Here is an 18481-nt window from a genome sequence, read left to right on the forward strand (position 1 = left end):
ACAAGGGAATCTTGAAAAAGTATTAATATAATTTTTCGAATTAAGCATTGTTAAGAAATAACACAGTAAATTAGCAAGTTATAAAATGTATTTATTATAGATTAATGAGATGGACTGCATGGACCATTTATTACAGCCATAAATATTAGCATTTAATATATTTTTAGTTAGTTTAGTTTTTAATTTAATAAGTATATACCGAAATAACTGTAATGAAGAAGGTTTTAGTTAGAAGATTCATGAAATCCCCAACAACGAGTTTTTCAAGTTTTGGTAACTTTTTTTTTTTTAAATTTCTTCAGTAGCTTCTAATCTTAGAATGATTTAAATTCGCGACAAATAAATTACTACTCCTAGAGAACGAAATTTTTCGCCTTATTAAGTTGGAATTTTATTCTGATCACTGTTTTAGTAACTGTATTTCCCCGAAAGTTAACAATAATTTTGTTAGGTTAAACTCAGTTCTCTTCCTGTAAACATCTTCTTATCAATTCAATTCAAAGCAAACTCATCCCTGTCGCAGGGGCGACGGGTTCAACAGTGCCCGGGCACCTCAAAAACCGTCTTTAAAATTAAACAAGTATGAAAAACACGGCGTCATTTTTAAACAAATTGCAAAATTTACTTCAAGCCCCTCCTCATTACTTTTAAATTGATTTACTTTTACACAGAAAATATTTAATATTAATTATTGATTTCTTACAAATTATAACTTGGCGTAATTCAATTTGTAATTCTGTTACTACAAAGAATGTGTAAATATGAAACGCAGGTGTTCATATTAAATACGAACACCTGTAACAATCTCGGCTGGCGTGCCATAAGGTTCATTTCTCTTTTCTTATGCACACCAGAATGAACCGTATTACAAGCTCTTTACTAACTGTTGCGTCATACATGACGTCAGCATTGTATTGGTAGGGTCGATGCTTGCGCTTGCGCAGGACTCCGTCCTCAGTTAGCTTTTTGGTTGGCTTTCGTCAGTCTGCAACGAACGGTGCTGTGAACAGGTGGTGGATAAAGTGTTTCTAAAACAAGATTCTTTTATATTCAGTGAAAACCTTTCCTGCAATCTTTCCGTTTAATTCTTTATTCAAATTTTGCTGCCTGGGACATGGAGGTCTCCTGCTCTTTACAATTGGTAAGACAAGAGATTCCTACTTATTATTAATATTATTATTTCATTTTGTATTTGTAATTGTCTGTGTTAGAGCCGGCGTAGCTCAGTCGGTATAGTGACCGGCTACGGACCGGAGTTCGATCCCCGACGGGGGCAGAGGATTTTTCCTCTAGCCTCTGCGTCCAGACCGGCTCTGGGGCCCACCCAGCCTCCTATCCAATGGGTACTGGGGGGTCCTTTCGCGGGGGTAAAGCCGGCCGGGGCGTGATGCTGACCACTCACCCCCATCTAGTGTTGGAGTCATGAATTAGTAGGAGCTATACCTCCACTCCCCCCAAGCTACATGGCGTATAGTGGGACAGCTTTACTTTACTTTAATTGTCTGTGTTATCTTGAGGGATTGTATGTCATTTTTAAGAATTCAAATGCTAGCAGCAACACACGTCGGCCACATCAACGAAGTTACTTGAATTCCGGCTAACCTAACAGCTGATACGGACCTATGACTGGGTCACGTGTCACATTCAGACATTGTTAAAGGTTGTACTGGCAGCACTGTTAATTAAATAAGCAAATAACTTCATCACCTGGAGCGGAGTCTGTCGCCAAACTAAACTTATGGTAAACAAACAATTAATATCTCTTCATTAAAAAACTTAATATACTGAACACAGACACAAAAATAAATATTCGACAACGTCCATCACAGGCGTTTTCGGCTCTACTTAATATTTCGCAGTACAGTTAATTTCGCGACAAATAAATTACTACTCCTAGAGAACGAAATTTTTCGCATTGTCAACTTGGAATTTTATTCTGATCCCTGTTTTAGTAATTGTATTTCCCCGAAAGTTAACAATAATTTTGTTTGGATAAACTCATCTCACTTCCCTGTAAACATCTTCTTATCAATTCAATTCAAAGCAAACAATTACTTACCCCAGATCGAAAGCAGCTGAAACATTAATTCTTTCTTGATATGCAGACAATTAAAACAAAACACTTCAACGAACAGCGGATTCACAGAGACGGACGGATCGAATCGCAAATTCTCTATAAACAGCCAAACCACAACTGACAACAACACAACACTCGCAGGTCAGAATCCTCAGAAGGAATGAAGAAATTTGGGTGGGGGAATCCTGTAACTACACAGAAAGAAAGAATTTACCAATAAACTGATTACCAGGTAGCAGAATGCACACTGCTACACTGAATTATTAAAACTAATATTTTCATCGCAGGTAGTAGCTCAGTGGCGAGCTCCTGTCTTCTGCTGATTGTCTCTGCAGCTTGTGCCACAGTTCGATTTTCGTTCCTTGCTGCTCCTCTGACCACTTTCTCAAATTATACTTCGACCCAGAAGTTAACGTTGGGTAATAGAGCATTAAATCACGTGTTCCCAACAGAACTAAAGTCATCTTGTGGCTAAATAAAAAAATAATGCACATGTAAACTGTGGGCATGTATGAAGAATACAATTCTAAGGTACATAGGAACATAGACATATGCTTATATTGCATGCATCACGTTAAAGAGCAAATGAGCATAAGAAAAAGTCATTTGTCTTTTATCTTTGATTACGCTTAGTCCAGCAAATTGGTAAGTTGCTAATATTCCGTCCCAGTCAGAGGACACGCACAAAACGTCGGAACAATTTATTATTCTCACGGTCAGGAAATGTTAGCCCCACGCCCAACCCGCAAGTCGGAGGATCACCCCTTGTCGGCTGTATGCGAATACTTATTCGAAACACTCCCTATCTGGCGGCCATAGTCTATCGTGATCCAGGTTTTGTGTGGACTACGGGGCGAAGTTCCCTCCCTCTCTGTGACCAGTCTGTTTCTGGGGCCACCTAGTCTGCTATCCCCTGACCAACGAGGATCAAGCAGGACGAAGCGTGAAGATAACGCTTGGGCACAGGAACAATTATCGCATCAACGAATTATCTGAGGCAGAATCAGAATCAGTTAGTAGGAAAACTCAGGGAAATGACAATGCATGTAAGGAAAGTATTAAGTATTACTGTGTAGGTTTGGAAATCCAGCTGTTGATCAACACTGCTTCAGGCTCATTCAGACTCTGCATAAAAGGCAAGAAGTAATTTTAGTTTGTGGATATATTACCCCTACAGGAACAGAAATCAAATTTTTATAATGTTGTTTCTCCTGTGGGGTGGTTAGCAGCAACTTTTAAGTAACCATGTCACTTCACAGTCTTACTTTCAAAATTACAAAGCAGTTCAGCAGAAATATGTTCAGAACAATATGTTTAATATTTGTAGAATGAATGATGTATTTGCATGGCAGCCTTCCAGAGGGAACCCAGCTGTCATAATCCTGAACATGGAACTACAATCCATGATCAGACGCATTTAAAAAAGGTTTACTTCCTGACAAGGATCTGTGCTCTGGCAATGAAGATAATTTAAGCAGGATGCAATAACTACTGTAATGACTGGCAAGTAAAGTAAAGTTATCCCGCTACACGCCATGTAGGCACTTGGGGGAGAGGTAGTATAGATCCAACTAATTCTTAATCTTATAGGGCGTGAAGCTCTTCATTGTGCAATTCTCTGTGTGATACATTCCCCTCCCATTTAGGCCTAAATATTTTCCTCAAAGAACTGTTCTGAAAGGCCCTCTATCAATTTTCCTCAAAGTGAGAGACCAAGTTCCACACCCATACAGCACAACTTGCAAAATTACAAATCAATTATGAAGGGGCCAGTGACAGAGGAACTCTCCATCTGACCCAACTGAGTAAGTGCCCTTCCCCACTTTATAAACTAATGAAGTAAGTAGATTCAGCTTCAGAAAGGCAGTGTTCTTTTTAAAAACACAGACGATTGACACAGTCAAAGAATTTAGTGTTCTCGATGCCAAAATTACACTTTTGAGTACTTTAGTCTTTGTAATTATATTAGGAGTTAGGACAAAACATTTTGGACTGAAAAATAGCAATCATTCTCTGAATTTAATCTTCTATGGATTTCATCATGAATTGCCCTACTGACTTGTTAGTGTAATATATATTATTATAGAGTAAAAATTATGTAGCCCTGCGTTATGCAGTTTTCTCATGTCCACTAGCATTCAGCTTTCTCTTGTATGATGAGTCTGTCGCCGTGATTGAGCGGCAACTTCTCCGACAACTCCGTACTGCGTGTAGGCTAGTGGATGTCTTGCAGGGGCACCCAGTCCCTGAAGACGTAAGAGAAGTAAGATTTGAGGTTCTCACCGCGGCGAGAATGAAGATGGCTCTGTTCTGGGCTGTAACTAGGTGTAGTATGGTAAAATGTTACCAACATTTCAGAGGTACTTACTGCTTCCACTATCTTCCAGCTTCACAAGCTACTCATTGCCTTTACTATAAGGACAAGTACTTTTGAAACGTCGGTAAACTTTTACCAAGACGCACGGCGTTACAACCCAAAAGTCAGCCATTTTCACAGCAGAGAAGACTTGTGAAGTATGCCAAAGTTTTAACTTTTCTTCTTTAAAGCGCTTGCTACGGGAAAAAAATATCGCTGGCCCAGAATATGTTGTGCATCAACCGACTAAGAGCCAGTTACTGGTTTGTAAGTCATTGAAGTGGAGTACAGTCATGTTCAGAACTGGAGGCACAGATTTAGGCATCGGGTTAAGGGAAAGAAGGTACGCTGGAACGCTGGAACGCAGAAGGTCACCTATTCGAACACTTGCTGTAGTGTGAATTAAAGACTGACGTTTTAGACTAAGAGTGTATAATGGCTGTTATGCGGGACTGCGTCTGACAGTAAGGACCATACTGCGAAGACTAGTTTAAGGGGCCGTGTTGAACCCAAGGGCCCAACTCCTGGAACTATTTTTGGTAACTAATACCCAGTTTTCGTTATCTTTAACAATACTTATCTAGAAATGAGAAAGTACCACAGCATATGCTTATATATGAATGTTATTGAAGTCTGCACATATTATTATAGCGTTGATTTATGGAGCATCTTGTATTTGACACAACTTCTACCTGGAAAAACTTAAATTTTACATTAGGGCTTTTAAAAGCCAATAGCATTTGTGCCAATTGTACGTAAAACAACAAACGAGATATGAATCGAATTTTCATTTCAGACCCTTCGTAGTAAAGAAAATAAATGAACGTAGTAACTAGTATCGAATTAACAATTAATTTCACGGTTCTATTTACAAGTCTTATTGGGCCTGATGTGTCCCACGGACCGATATTTGGACAACACTGATCTCTACCTATTGTTGATGTCAGTGTTCGTAGTTTTTTAAATTCTGTTTCTGAATTAAAAATTAATATGTCAGCTAAAGACGTTCTTAGACCTCATATAACCTTACCCGGTCCGTCATTTCAGTACTCGTATTTATTTGGCAGAATAAAACAGAATGGTGGAAGATGTTTTAAGGTAGCCTGTTCCCGACGACAGGCACATACTACGGAACTACGGATCGTATTACCCGTGGTGTGCAGGATGTGTTGGAAGCCAGGGGATCTCAAGGGAGAAATGTAGTGGGGTGTGGTCGGAATTCCGTCTGCATGAAACTGTCTGCAATGTTTATAATTTCAGTAAATGTGTTCGTGAAAGGGCGAAACCTTCTGTCAATGCATAGTAGTGTTGCCATGGAGTACACCATACTTGTCAGGATATTATAAAATTTCGGATCATGCATTCCCGCAATATTTTTGCTTCTGAACGATCTCCTTATTCGTTTCGTTATAGACGGGAATTTGAGATAAAAGTTCTTGGTTTAGTCTTCCGGTGTCATGAATTTCTTACGGAGTTTTACGCTGATCCGTTACTGAGAGAAACTGATAAAGTTGAATGCTGCCCGGCTCCCGGAAATGATAAAATATTGTTATATTATTGGTGGTGAGTCATGCAGTTCTAGCCGGAGGCCGGCAAGTGACAGTCAGTGAACGCACTGTATAAGAACACAAACGGACACAGTCACGGAAGGCGAGCCAGTTGTTTGTTAGCTATTCGTCGTTTTTCATCACCAGTAACTCTACCGTCATTGAAGGACCTTTTGCCGCCTCATACACGGGAGATTTCTTAATCTTTTTAAACATTGCTAATAAGCCTTGGATGAATGATCAGCCCATCGCAAGGCCAGGACAGGACAGCACAACAGAGAAAGACGCAGACTAGCAAAATCCATACCTTGAGCGGGATTCGAACCCACGATCCCGGTATCCGAGTGATCAAGGCCCATGCCTCCAGAACACTGGCATTTTTTCTTGTTTTAATATTTTAAAATGGTTACATTTCGCGTAAGTTTTTAAACTGTTATCGTAAGCTGCGCGGTGTCGCCGTCACCCGTGGCCTGGGACTGAGGTCAATCTCCCATACGTCACAAGAAGCAGGTTTGCTTCAGGCGGGCCTTAATGAACCTCTCTTACCCGGTACGGAGAAAGTAGTATTAATTTACTCGTAGAAGCTTTCAACGTCAAACAATTTCATTTGTGAAGATGAATTTAACTTTGTCTTTAAAAGCCTTTTTACCCTTCCCCCAGTCACGAGTGGGTGCGTTTCAAACTCCGATGTTCCAATTACCGGGAACTGCGAGTAGAATAGACCGACCCCCTTTGCCCGTGAAGGAATTGGCAGTCGACAAGAGATACTACATGTTCTGGTGGGTTATATAAAGAGTGGCCGTGAAAAATTGCACTGTTTCTACCCTCACTGAAGTGTCCATGCTTTTCCTCAGTTGTAATACAAATGTCAGTGTATAATTCGAAAGAAGGAGGTCCCACCTTTCCCAGTGGTTGAGGCGAACATCCAGAATGATTCTTCCTGAAGCCGTAGGGGTTTTCAGTCAACCATTCTGGGTTTAACTCATAGACACCCATCGACCTAAAGTTCTTTTAGGTGGAGGGCGAGTTACCTAATGGGGGTCATCCTCGCACAAGTAACATCAGCCCGTGGTCTGAGCATGTCAAGGCCTTCAGCCAAGACAAAAATATCCAGTTATAATTTACAAGGCACTGTTTACCAATTCCACCTATGCGAATGGTCTAAGCTAGGGAATTTTAGCTTCTTGGCTGGCTGATTTGTGGCACTTGTAGAATAATACTGGATTTCTATAACAATCCAAATTAGCTCAAATCAGTACTTAATTTTTACTCTGAAATGTATCTGTTTTGTTTTCAAAGTAATCGGAACGTTATTTAACAATTCCACAGATCTATCTGACATTTAATCAAATATCCATATGTAATTTTAAGAGCACTCGGACGTCAATATCATAGCCGCTCATTGACGAATTTTCATAAAATTTCATATGTCAGCATGCAACGGGAGAGATGAATTAATACCCCTTTTATGAATATATTTTAAATTGTATTGTGGGGACAAAACTAGCGTTGTTCAGCGCAGGGATAGGTTTTAAAAGTATATTAAGCTTATATAGAGTGGACGGATCACGTTGTGAGCTGAACAGTAAAATTTGTTCCTGGCAGGTAAAAATAATATGAGTTAATTTACAAACCCTTAAATCCTGGGAAGTATACAATGCATCAGATTAGTGGCAAGTACTTCTAGTAATTATTTCGTGATTAGTTCATGAACCTATATCAACTGAAATAGTGCTGAAACAGCGCCGATTTGTAAATTAGGTTTATTTTGGAGTTTCTATGAAAAAAGACTTTATTTCAAAATGTTTTTTGTAGTTAGTATTGCCATCTTTTACGTTAAACCTGCACGCATATGTAGATAATGCCATGCGACAAAAAACCTATTAGTGAAAGGCAGGGGTTCCTAAATGTTGGGTCGCGAGAACGTTTTGATGGTTCACGTTGCGAAATTCAAAGCATAATTTTTTACGTTATTAATGATTTAGTCAAGTAAATTTTACCAAGGAATTTTTAAGTTTATTTTTGTATTTGTAAATGCACTTTTATTCACACAACAATAAATAAAATATAACACTGGCGTATTTACAAAAAAATATATGTAATTTGTCCCTAATTGAAAAACTGTGGGTCGTCAGGCAGAAGAATTTTTAAATGCTGGCTCGCAAACAACCACGCTTATGTATCGTTGGTCTAGAGCAGTGGTATTTAACCTGGGGTACGCGTACCCCCGGGGGTACGCGAAAACATCATATGGGGTACGTGAAATTTTAAAAAAAACATATATTATTTTATGACAAACACTGAATAATCAGTAATGTAATTTATTTAATTTATTTTAGATGTAGATTATATACTACGTATAACTTGAATTATACACCAACAACTTTGGGGGTACAAAATTGAAGAGAAATTATATCTGGGGGTACGCGAACAAAAAAGGTTGAATACCACTGGTCTAGAGGAATATGAGTGGTGAAATTTTCGTTTTTTTTCTGTCTACGCTGCTGTACTTTTAAAATAAAACATTTATATATTTTTGTCTTATATTTTGTATAAGTAAACCACACACAACTGTAGCTGTATTTCTGCGTTGCAATACATGTAAATGCATTCATTTGAAATTGAATTGTAAAAAATGAATTTCAGATGTTGGGATGGTTTTTAAGGATTTTCCAAAAAAGTTTAAAATTGGATTTACTATGTGGGTTTCCTCAGAAACCGCTCAGTTTTGAATAGTGGAATGGAATTTTAGAGACTGTTGTAGGTACAAAAGTGTCTTGTCACACATGTGGAAAGACTTGAATAAATCAGAAATACACTCAGCGAAACACGAATTACCGGTTGAACTAACTCTTCGCATGAATGAGATGACTCGGGATAAATGTAACGCGTATGCTCGAATGAATGATCAGTGTTTGGTTGGAGTCACTGACGAAGAAGGGGTAAGGCAGCCAGTCTCTGCTTGTTTAGAGAATCTGACGAATTGTGTTGCTTCACCGCTGAGGTAGCTCACGCTGTCGGATGTGGGGGAATTGAATCCGGCCAACAGTCCGACCGTCGCCTGCGAAATCAGATCATCGGCCGACGTCCCTAGGGCCCGCTCTATCTGCCGTTACAAAAAAGTCAGTAGTTGCTTCTCAAAGCACTGACCTTCGCTCCTTATACTATTTTCTTTCTTTTTACGACAGAAATTTCATGTAAGGACAAGACAACAGACGTAATGTTCATCTTGAGATGTCAGGGGTGACAAAGATGCTGTTAACCCTCTTGAAATACCTGCGAAATAGTCTTGATTAAATAAAACAGTCACGTAAAGAAAATTGTGTGTTAAGCATTTTGATAACGATGCAGTGGTCTTTGTGTTGGAAACAATGATTTGTTTCACAACTTTATAACCCGATTGTAGGCCTTCTGAATTTTACAGAAATCATATAAGGAGGCAGATTAAATTTTGTCTGTAGGTGAAACTTATGAATAACTATTGTTAAAGGCCAGTAAATCGGCAGGTTTTAATCAAAACTCTTGAATTACGTCACAAAATTTTATTTTACACTCGGATGGACAGATGATGACGGCGTCTGAGGCCACCAAAACAAAACGGACCACGAGAATCATGACTTCAGCCGAACGCAGAAGCCACCAATTCCCACCACAGGCGCCACTATAGACTCTCTTACGTTTCTTGTTACCAGAGTCGCTACTGATGTTATTTCCTCGGAACTAAAGCGGCCGGAGTGTGCTGCTAATCGCTCGGCCTCGATCTAATGTCTGAGCTAAGAATGCGTCTACCTATACCTCCATTATATGCAAGGTTGTACGGTGGCCGTTGCTGGTCTCGGCGAGTTGTACTTGAGTTGTCTGTACCTGTGAACTCCAGTTCTGGAGTTCACAGGTACAGCCACCGTACAATGGAATCAACAGCTAAGTGCGAGTTTTACTCCTGTGAATAACAGCATCTAGTGCAGTCATCTTGTCAATTACCTTTTATTTTAATTATGAAATTTGCTCGAACCATTTGACTATATGTATTAATTTCCCTGATGCCACTGATGATGACCTCTTGAGGTCGAAACGCTTATGGCAATAGTGTCCATTATAGTGTTAATAGTTGTTGGTTTGTTCACTCTATATTATTTTAAATATATTATGTATAGGGCACTGTTACAGGCTACAAAGACATATATAGCATTTATGGTCATATGAACCCTTTTTCGGTGTGTTCCCATCCTTAAGGAGTGTCTGCTAAAATCAATTTGCCCGTTTGTCTGTCTGTCAGCGGTAAGTAGGAAAACTTTTTTACCGAAGTGTATTGTGCTGCTCGGCATCTAGCTAAACAAACTCTTATAAGGGGAAGTGCTGTTACTGCTGCTTAACCTAGTCCCCCAACCGGTATAATTTTATGTTACTGTTCTGTTTTTATCAAAGAATAATATGTCAGTTATATTATGTTTTGCAGCGGTAACCGTTTTGAGCGTCGTATTGGTTGATATTTATTACATAAACAATGATAAATGCTATAGATACTACTTAAATTCCGTCTGTTTGCACGGACTTGGGGTGGGTGCATGTTTACTGTAACAGCGCGTTAGCCAGCAGATGCACTGACTACCTATCCTTTGTGTTGTGTGAGACGTAGCAGTAGTGCCACGTAGCGGTAGTTTCTGTCAAATCAGAAGTGTTAAAAACAGTTTGCTTGCCCGTGAGTGTTGAGAACGATAGTTTGGTGTTCTGAAGAGGATTAGACAGAACTCAGTATTGACCTATTTGAAGCTATTTACGAATTTGCCTGTAAGTACTAAAAAGAACTGCACGAAGACACTTTAGTCAGGTTTGGCTGACGTTCGAAACGGAGACGTCCAGATTCGATTGTACCGTGATTTGGTGGTTCTAGGACACAAGTTCGATTCCCGCTGGGACTTTTTTCTACGCCTCCACTGTGTCCACACGAATTGTGGGACCCGTTTTCTTTGTCCATTAGTCACTTGGGACTGTTTACCCAGAAACAGAACTTTCAGAGCATAAGCTGACTTCTAGTGCCGAGGTCTAGAATGCGTGAACATTTAACTCTGCTTAGTGATTACTGAACATGGATTGTTATTTATTTATTTGTGGTTTATTTAACGACGCTTATCAGCAGCTCAGACTGTATAGCGTCGAATGATAGGATGATAGTGAATTGGAAGGGATGTAAAAGGAAGCGGTCGTTGTCTAATTTAAGGTACTATTTTGATATTTTCCTGGAAGGACTGAGGAAAATCACCGGTCTCAGAGCCGAGATTTGAATCCTGTATCTCGCAAGTGTGAATCACTCGACCACAAAGTTCGGTAACATGGCTTGTTGCGTGAGCAAAGTGGAACGTTAGTTTTTAATTAATTATTAATTTAACGGGATAACGATAATGATCTTCTGGGTTGTTGCGCCGTGTGGTCTTGGGTTCGAAAACAATGTTTTAAGCCCTGGTAAAGCAGGCAGCAAACTCTTCCGAAACCTTGGGTACAATCCAAAGATCACACAACGCAACAATCCAGAAAACGACAACTTTAACGCAGATCACCTTAAAAGTATACAATATTTAACGGGGCTTCGTCATCAGAATTAGTTATATATCATCTATCCTCCCACATCCTTCCCGATACACCATTCGGTTAGCTTGTCGTCTCTCATGCAAGTCAGATTCTTGAAAGAAACTGAAAGGCTATATGAATGACCATGTTAATGCAAAAAATTATAAAATTGTATGGGAGATAAGAGTTGAAGGCGATCGGATTTTGCTAGCCCAGGACAGGGATCGGTGGAGGGCTTTGGTTAGTTCTGTGATGAACCTTCGAGTTCCCTAAACCATCTAGTTCGTTAGTTGGTTAGTGTTTAGAATACAAACGACTCATGTCCAGTAGTTAATTTTTGAACAGCCTGTAGGCGAGGTTCAGGACTCGCATAGGGATGAGTGACAACTCCATCAATTTGTCCAGAAAAGTGCTTCAAAGAGTAAGAACTTTGCGTTGTGACGTCATGCTGTGGACGGGAAGCAGAACTCGTGTAACAATTCGCTCCGGTGTTCACTTTCCTATAGAACTGGGCTCCTCAACTACTACATAAAACGAAGCGGCACGTCATCTGATGAGTAAGTATATACGATTGCTAAGTAATATGTTGTGAGAATATCAGTGTCTTTTTGTGTCTCAGGTATGTAAAGAAGGTTTTAACAAACGGGTGGAAACATTTTATGGAATCATCTAGAAATACACTATTATGCAATGAAGTTGACCGTGTCCATAATTATAAATTCGAAAGTATAATAACCTTCTTCATTGCGTTAATGTGAATGTTTATTAGAGGCATGTAAACGAACTACTTGTCTTCCTCGAAAAGTTTATATTACTCAGTCAGGTCAATAAATTCCTTTCCATTAACGAATCCGAAGTTACAGAACCCACTCAGCAAATCATCTGCTCTTTCTGCCATAAATTCAACTGCTTGGAAATTCGCTAACTCACCCTCTCTATTTACTCATTAGGTCTACCATACGTTCTCTCCCATTTTAGTTCATTATACAGAAAGACACGTAATTAATCACCTGTAGGAAAACGCTGGAGTATTCGTGACGATTTTAATGATCTCTTGGCTGTAATTTTTGCACCAGCTTGTTGCTGCCGTGGGGTGTTAAAATTTCTGATAAATTATCTCTGCTTCAATGAAATTTAGCGATTAATTGTTAGTGACGCTTCAATAATTTCTGTACGCTCTTGGGTTTATATTAATTTCACAAGCCTCTAATTTATTTCTGTAAATTAAAAAACTATTCAATAAAAATTTAAGTTCTTTTCAAATGGAATACTTGATTATGCTACTCTGCATAATTGCCTCACTAACTTACTCTGTTACCATAGAAATCAATCCCACTTATTAACTCATTTAATTACGACTTAAATCTTGGCTGCTCATTCCTGCAGGATCTTGGCATTAACAAATAGGAGAGGTTTTTTAAGATATATTTAAACATTTGGTAGGATTCTTGGACGATTTTTAAACCCGTCGCAAGACCTCTGTCTGTACAGGACAGCACAACACAGAAACATCCATGCCTTGAGTTGGATTCGAACCTACGGTTCCAGACCGCGCGGACACTGTAACCCACTGTGAATCACTCTGACTCATGAACTCAGTTAATTATTCGTTAACCCAGCGCCTTGTAAAGATTTAATGATTGTGTGCTTCGACTACCCATCTGTCCTCGCTCTGAAACCGGTTTTCAGTTCCTTCGAAGTTTGACAATTTTTCGTCCTATCTGTGACGCATCTGGCAGAACACGGAGAGCATTTCGTGGACTTCTTGCAGATACTGAAGCGGACACTACATCGGATACATTACATTTAGAAAGCGCGTCGATCAACAGAAAAATATTCTGACTGTTACTTATTCCATATGTACGTCTTTTGTTTCGACAGTTGCCATGGTTCTCGAATCCCATGTGTTTAAACATTTGACAGGCGACAGTCCGTCGTGTTTGATCCTAGACCCTGAAGTATTGGAATACACGTAGTTTTTAAACGCGCCCTTTGCCGTTCTGGAAACTTTATTGGTGTCAATGTTGATTTATGTCAGAAAGGCGCCTTGTTCTTTTGCATTCTATCTTAACGCTGTTTCTTCACTGCTTTAGATCAGTGGTATTCAACCTTTTTTGTTCGCGTACCCCCAGATATAATTTCTCTTCAACTTTGTACCCCCAAAGTTGTTGGTGTATAATTCAAGTTATACATAGATTACAATCTACATCTAAAATAAATTAAATGAATTACATTACTGATTATTCAGTGTTTATCATAAAATAATATATATATATTTTAAATTTTACGTACCTCCTAAGATATCTTCGCGTACCCCAAGTTGAATACCACTGCTTTAGAGTACCTCCAAGGCTTTTAACATACTTTCATTTACGGTTGCTTGTATTTATTTCTCATATTTGTGTTTTGATGACACCCTCTGTTTTCGTCGTCCGTTTTTTCAGTATTCTGTATAACTTCTACGTATCACAATTATATTTCAGTTTTATTCATTATTTATGAATTATATTATCATTCGACGCAAAAAATCTGAAGTGCTGACAGCGGTGTTAAATGCACCACAGATTGTAGACCTATACATCCCACAGCCTTCTTTAGCTATCTTTCTATCGCCGTGCAATTGCGAGCCCCCGATTTTGACCAGAGGTCTCTAGGAGCTTTCGCAGCCCCGAGGTAAAAATTTTAAAATCGCTCAACCCTTCCCTCTTGTCCCCACACATGGAACGGCTCGAGAATGGAAAAACCGATTTTAATTAAATTTGGCATTGGATAATTTTACGAAAAAGTGCCGAGCCATTTGAGATTTCATTTAGATCGGACAGTTATAACAACAGTTTTATATCAGAGAATAAGATGTTCGCGAACACGACAGCAAATGCTTCAGTTATTTAGACAAAAAATGGAAATAAAAAAGTCAAGGTCAACACTAAGTTTAGACTACGTTTGAGTCGAATTGGTTGTATTGTGTTGATTTTGTGAAATTTTAAAATTATTTTTACATGGGCGGAGAAATTAACCGTGTTAGCAGAGTTAGCCCGGCTAACATTATGAAAAAGGCAACAAAAAATTAATCTGTCTACTTTCGTCGTTCAGTGCTACTGCATAAACTATTCCCGACGAGTGTTAGCCTCAAATATCTGGCTAACAACTCCTGGCTGGCTGGAGCTGGCTAATGATTCATTTTATATCTGTTCCAATGTACGGAACACGTATTACTGAACCATGAAATTAAGGCAGGCCTTTTTTTGAAAGTGTTAGCCGGGTTAACACGAACCTGGCCCCTGGCCAGAAACAGTAAAAAGTGAAGCCTTGGTAGTTTTTGTTATAAAATTCGACAGGATCTAGGCTCTAAAGGTGCGAATTTTTGCCAGTGTAAATACGAGTAAGTATCAAGTATGTGAGTTTAATATTTGATTATTATAAGGGAAGAGTTAATCGTAGTTATAATTATCCAGTTTATTGAAGGGCTAACCCAGAGAGAACAGGTTTTTATGTCGATGTTCTTCTGGGTAGTAAAGACGTGTGATTAGTTTGTACACAGTCTATCTTCAGGTCACTTCTACAAGTCCACTCGTTATTACATCCCCGAGAATCAAATTTGTATAGGTTCTTTTACCAAAGACAATGAATAGAATATTTTGTGACCCAATTAGCGTCAGAGCTGACCGCCTCGAAACGCCATTGGTCGACAATCATGTGTTTGCCAGGCGCGTTGCTTGGCAGTGAATCACCTGACATATTTTTCCGTTGTTAGTCTGCTGATGTGAGTTCTGACGAGTCCATGGCTCTGTATTTAGACTTGAACGCAGAGGCTAGGTACGCCATATGCAGACGGGCCCAGGGTGATCATTAAATCGCGACGCCAGTATAATTTTGGTAGAAGTCAGAAATAAGTGCACTGAAGCATCAACTTACGCGCTTTGAGTTAGAAATGAACAATGCATTAATGAATTACGCATTTATTCCCTATATTCGTGAAAATTTTGAATCTTAGCATTTTATTGGTGGGGTTGGCACGCTTTGTAATCTGATTTACTGTGGAAGTAAATTTAAATTTGTTTACGTGAAAGCGACTTGGGTACAAGGTGCTAAGCTGTAAGTAAAATTGTTATTAAGACAAGGGTCCAGAAGTGGGTGGGTTGATCCATCTCTTGGATTACGTACGATTATTAGTTGTCAAACAACAGACTGAGAGAAATTTGAAAGTTTGTCGTGGGTGTGTCCCAGTGCCAGTGATGGATTCAAACTCATAACTCGTCTCTAAGTCGTGGGGGTCCATCTCTTCCAGGGAGTCAAATTCCGTTCGATTGTCTGTCTACACGTGTTCTTTGTACCAAGTTATTTTTGACTAAAACAAATGACCAGCGCCTCGTGGGGTAATCATGTTGTCCGCCCGTGCCCTACCATCTGTGGTGTTCTCTGTGCGATGTGTTGGCAACTCTTATCCGAATATTTGTAAATAAATGGCACGCCAAGATTCATCTCTTCGTTGCGACGTTCACATCAGATCTAGGGTTTACCCGGCCTCGTATCTACAGTCCACGATTGTAATCTTGAGACTTGCAAGGAATGCGGGAAGTCCGAAGCGTTAAAGGCAGACGCCATCTTCCCTCCTTTACCCCACTTCCCCGCCCCGCAAGTCTCAAGATTACAGTCGTGGACTGTAGTAGGTACCGGATTCGTGTCCTTGGGGGTAAAGCAGCCGAGGCGTGAGGCCACCAACTTAAATAAATGTAGTGCCGAGACTTATTTGTACTCCCTCATTTGTCTGTCTGGCATGGTACTCATTTGAGTTACAGTTGCATCCGCTGTATGTGTACTTCTTCTTCTTCTTCTTCTCCTTCTATGGATTATGACGTCGTCTGTTCCGGTCTCTCGATTTCCTTCCATCGTTTCCAGGAGCGCCCTTCAGAGTGACGTCCCTTTGACCGGTGTTCAGGGCATTTTTTCTTTTATGTGTAATTTAATTTTTTCTGTATTGCATTATTTTATATGCTACTGGCTGTTTCCCAATTAATTTCTATCGTGTTCATTTGTGAAACGTTTTTGTCTTGTACGTCCTTAGACTGACCTTAGAAAACGCATTTCTGCTGTTTGAAATTTGCTTATTTCTGTGCTTGTAATTTGCGTTAAGGCAGGGAAGACTATAACGTAATAAAATCTTATCTGTCTATTTTGTCTCCACACTTTAGTGTTCTTCGAAATTTGCCTCAAATGACCAGACGTTTTTGAACCCTCTGAGTTATGTCTTGGTCCTTTTCATTTCACATCGCAGCCAACGCATTTTAAATGCTGTATTCGTTCAGTCCGAATATCGTCTGTCATAGAATGAATTCTTCTCGGGCTACCAGCCGTGTAAGATGGTTTAATGGAGAAACTACCAGCGTTTTGAGAACCATCTTTATCCTCAGGGTACTGAAGTTGTAGGAGATCCCGTCCGTGAACTCCGTCCGGGTTCTCCTACAGCTTAAAAACACGCTCGTCCTCGTCTCCGGGAAATGTATTTTGGAACCGGTTGTGGACCGGTGGTCCCGTGTGTTGGCTTTTGCTACAGGTCGCCAGTGGTCACGGGGTCATTAAGCCGCTCGCTCCGTGATAAATATTTGTGGCAGTTGGGTGTTACGACCTGTCTAAAAGCAAAATGATCCATATCAGCTTCTAAAGCTACTTGACAAGTGACTGAAGATGTATAATATTCTCATCACTAAGAATATCATCGTTGTTATGACTTTGTAATCTTATTTCCATTCTATTTTCACTTTCTCTTTATTCACTTCTCATCTTCCTTCTTATTCTGTTTCGCTTATTCTCTATTACGGAGTGTGCGGGATCTTAAACTCGTCATAGGGGAGCCACGGTTAGCCGTGATTTTACCAGGGAGTGTTGACGAACAGTTCGCCACTGAGCTTTATTTATCCTGACACATTTGAATCAGGTTTACAACTGTCTTTCATTTTACACGTAAATGTCATCCTCTGGTACGATTTGAACTGTTTGAAATGTTATGGATAACCAAGAAAAACTTATGTCAGAATGACTTATAAAATGTAAGTCTGGATTTAGAAGCGGATCGCAATTTTATGGCCCTAGTTCCTCGTTCTGCTTGCTTGAGGCCCGGCCTACTAGAGTAGAGACGCCATAACGCGGGCAAGTGGAGAAAGCGAACAGGCTGAGACCAGTATTGTACTCTCTTGCTAAAAACATTGGCTTGTGTTTCTACCGCGGTCCACTACTTATTCAGTCTGAGTCCGATGAAAATGGAACTGCTTCATCCATTACATTTTTATTTTTGTCCTCGGTTTGTGTTGAATTCAAATCAAATGACTAAAGGTTTATAACAAATTCTTCGAAAATACTCACCATTACATGCTCGTTATAGATGTAATTTTTTATTTTACATGCTCACACACTGACACCCACTCTCCTGTTGTTATTATAGTTTATTTAACGACACCTTATCATTAACTCAGACTATATAACGTCCAATGAGAGGAAGATAGTGAATTGGAAAAGGATGTGCAGGGAAGCGGTCGTGGTCTAATTTAAGGTAGTATCCCGGAATTTGCCCGGAGGGACTGAGAAAAACCATGAAAAACATCAGTCAGGGTGGCAGGTCTCCTAACCGAGATTTGAACCCGAGACTTCCCGAATACGAAGCAGGAGTGATAGCCACTCTGTTGTTGTTTTTGAATAAGAATTGTCTTAGGTTGTTTTTTCGTCATCTCACTTGAATGTGGCGTTCTTTGCAGCCGCTCAGTTTTTAACAGTAGCCAATGAAATGTGTTGATTTCGGCGCCGGATATTATAGGGGCAGAACATCATGTTTATGTCACACCGAAACACTGTAAACAGTAAAGTCATGACTATAGGTTTGTTCAGTTTAAGTGTTTTAAATAATTTTATTTTCGTCGCATCATCTGCGTAACGGATATAACA

At 39.6% G+C, this 18481-nt stretch overlaps 1 protein-coding gene across 1 annotated transcript in view; it reads left to right on the forward strand.

Moving 5' to 3' along the window:
• Positions 1–995: 995 nt before the first annotated feature.
• The window catches only part of LOC147872697 (eukaryotic translation initiation factor 4 gamma 3-like), a 116005-nt gene continuing 98519 nt past the window's right edge, over positions 996–18481 (forward strand). Inside the window, exon 1 of the mRNA XM_087355028.1 lies at positions 996–1141. Within this exon, the coding sequence (XP_087211154.1) occupies positions 1115–1141 (27 nt within the window). The 5' untranslated portion in view covers positions 996–1114. The remainder of the gene's footprint in view (positions 1142–18481) is intronic.

This window comes from Zootermopsis nevadensis, unplaced genomic scaffold, assembly GCF_977971745.1.
Source record: "Zootermopsis nevadensis isolate Lab colony 2312 unplaced genomic scaffold, Znev_1.0 Znev_ptg000024l, whole genome shotgun sequence".
Taxonomy (NCBI): domain Eukaryota; kingdom Metazoa; phylum Arthropoda; class Insecta; order Blattodea; family Termopsidae; genus Zootermopsis; species Zootermopsis nevadensis.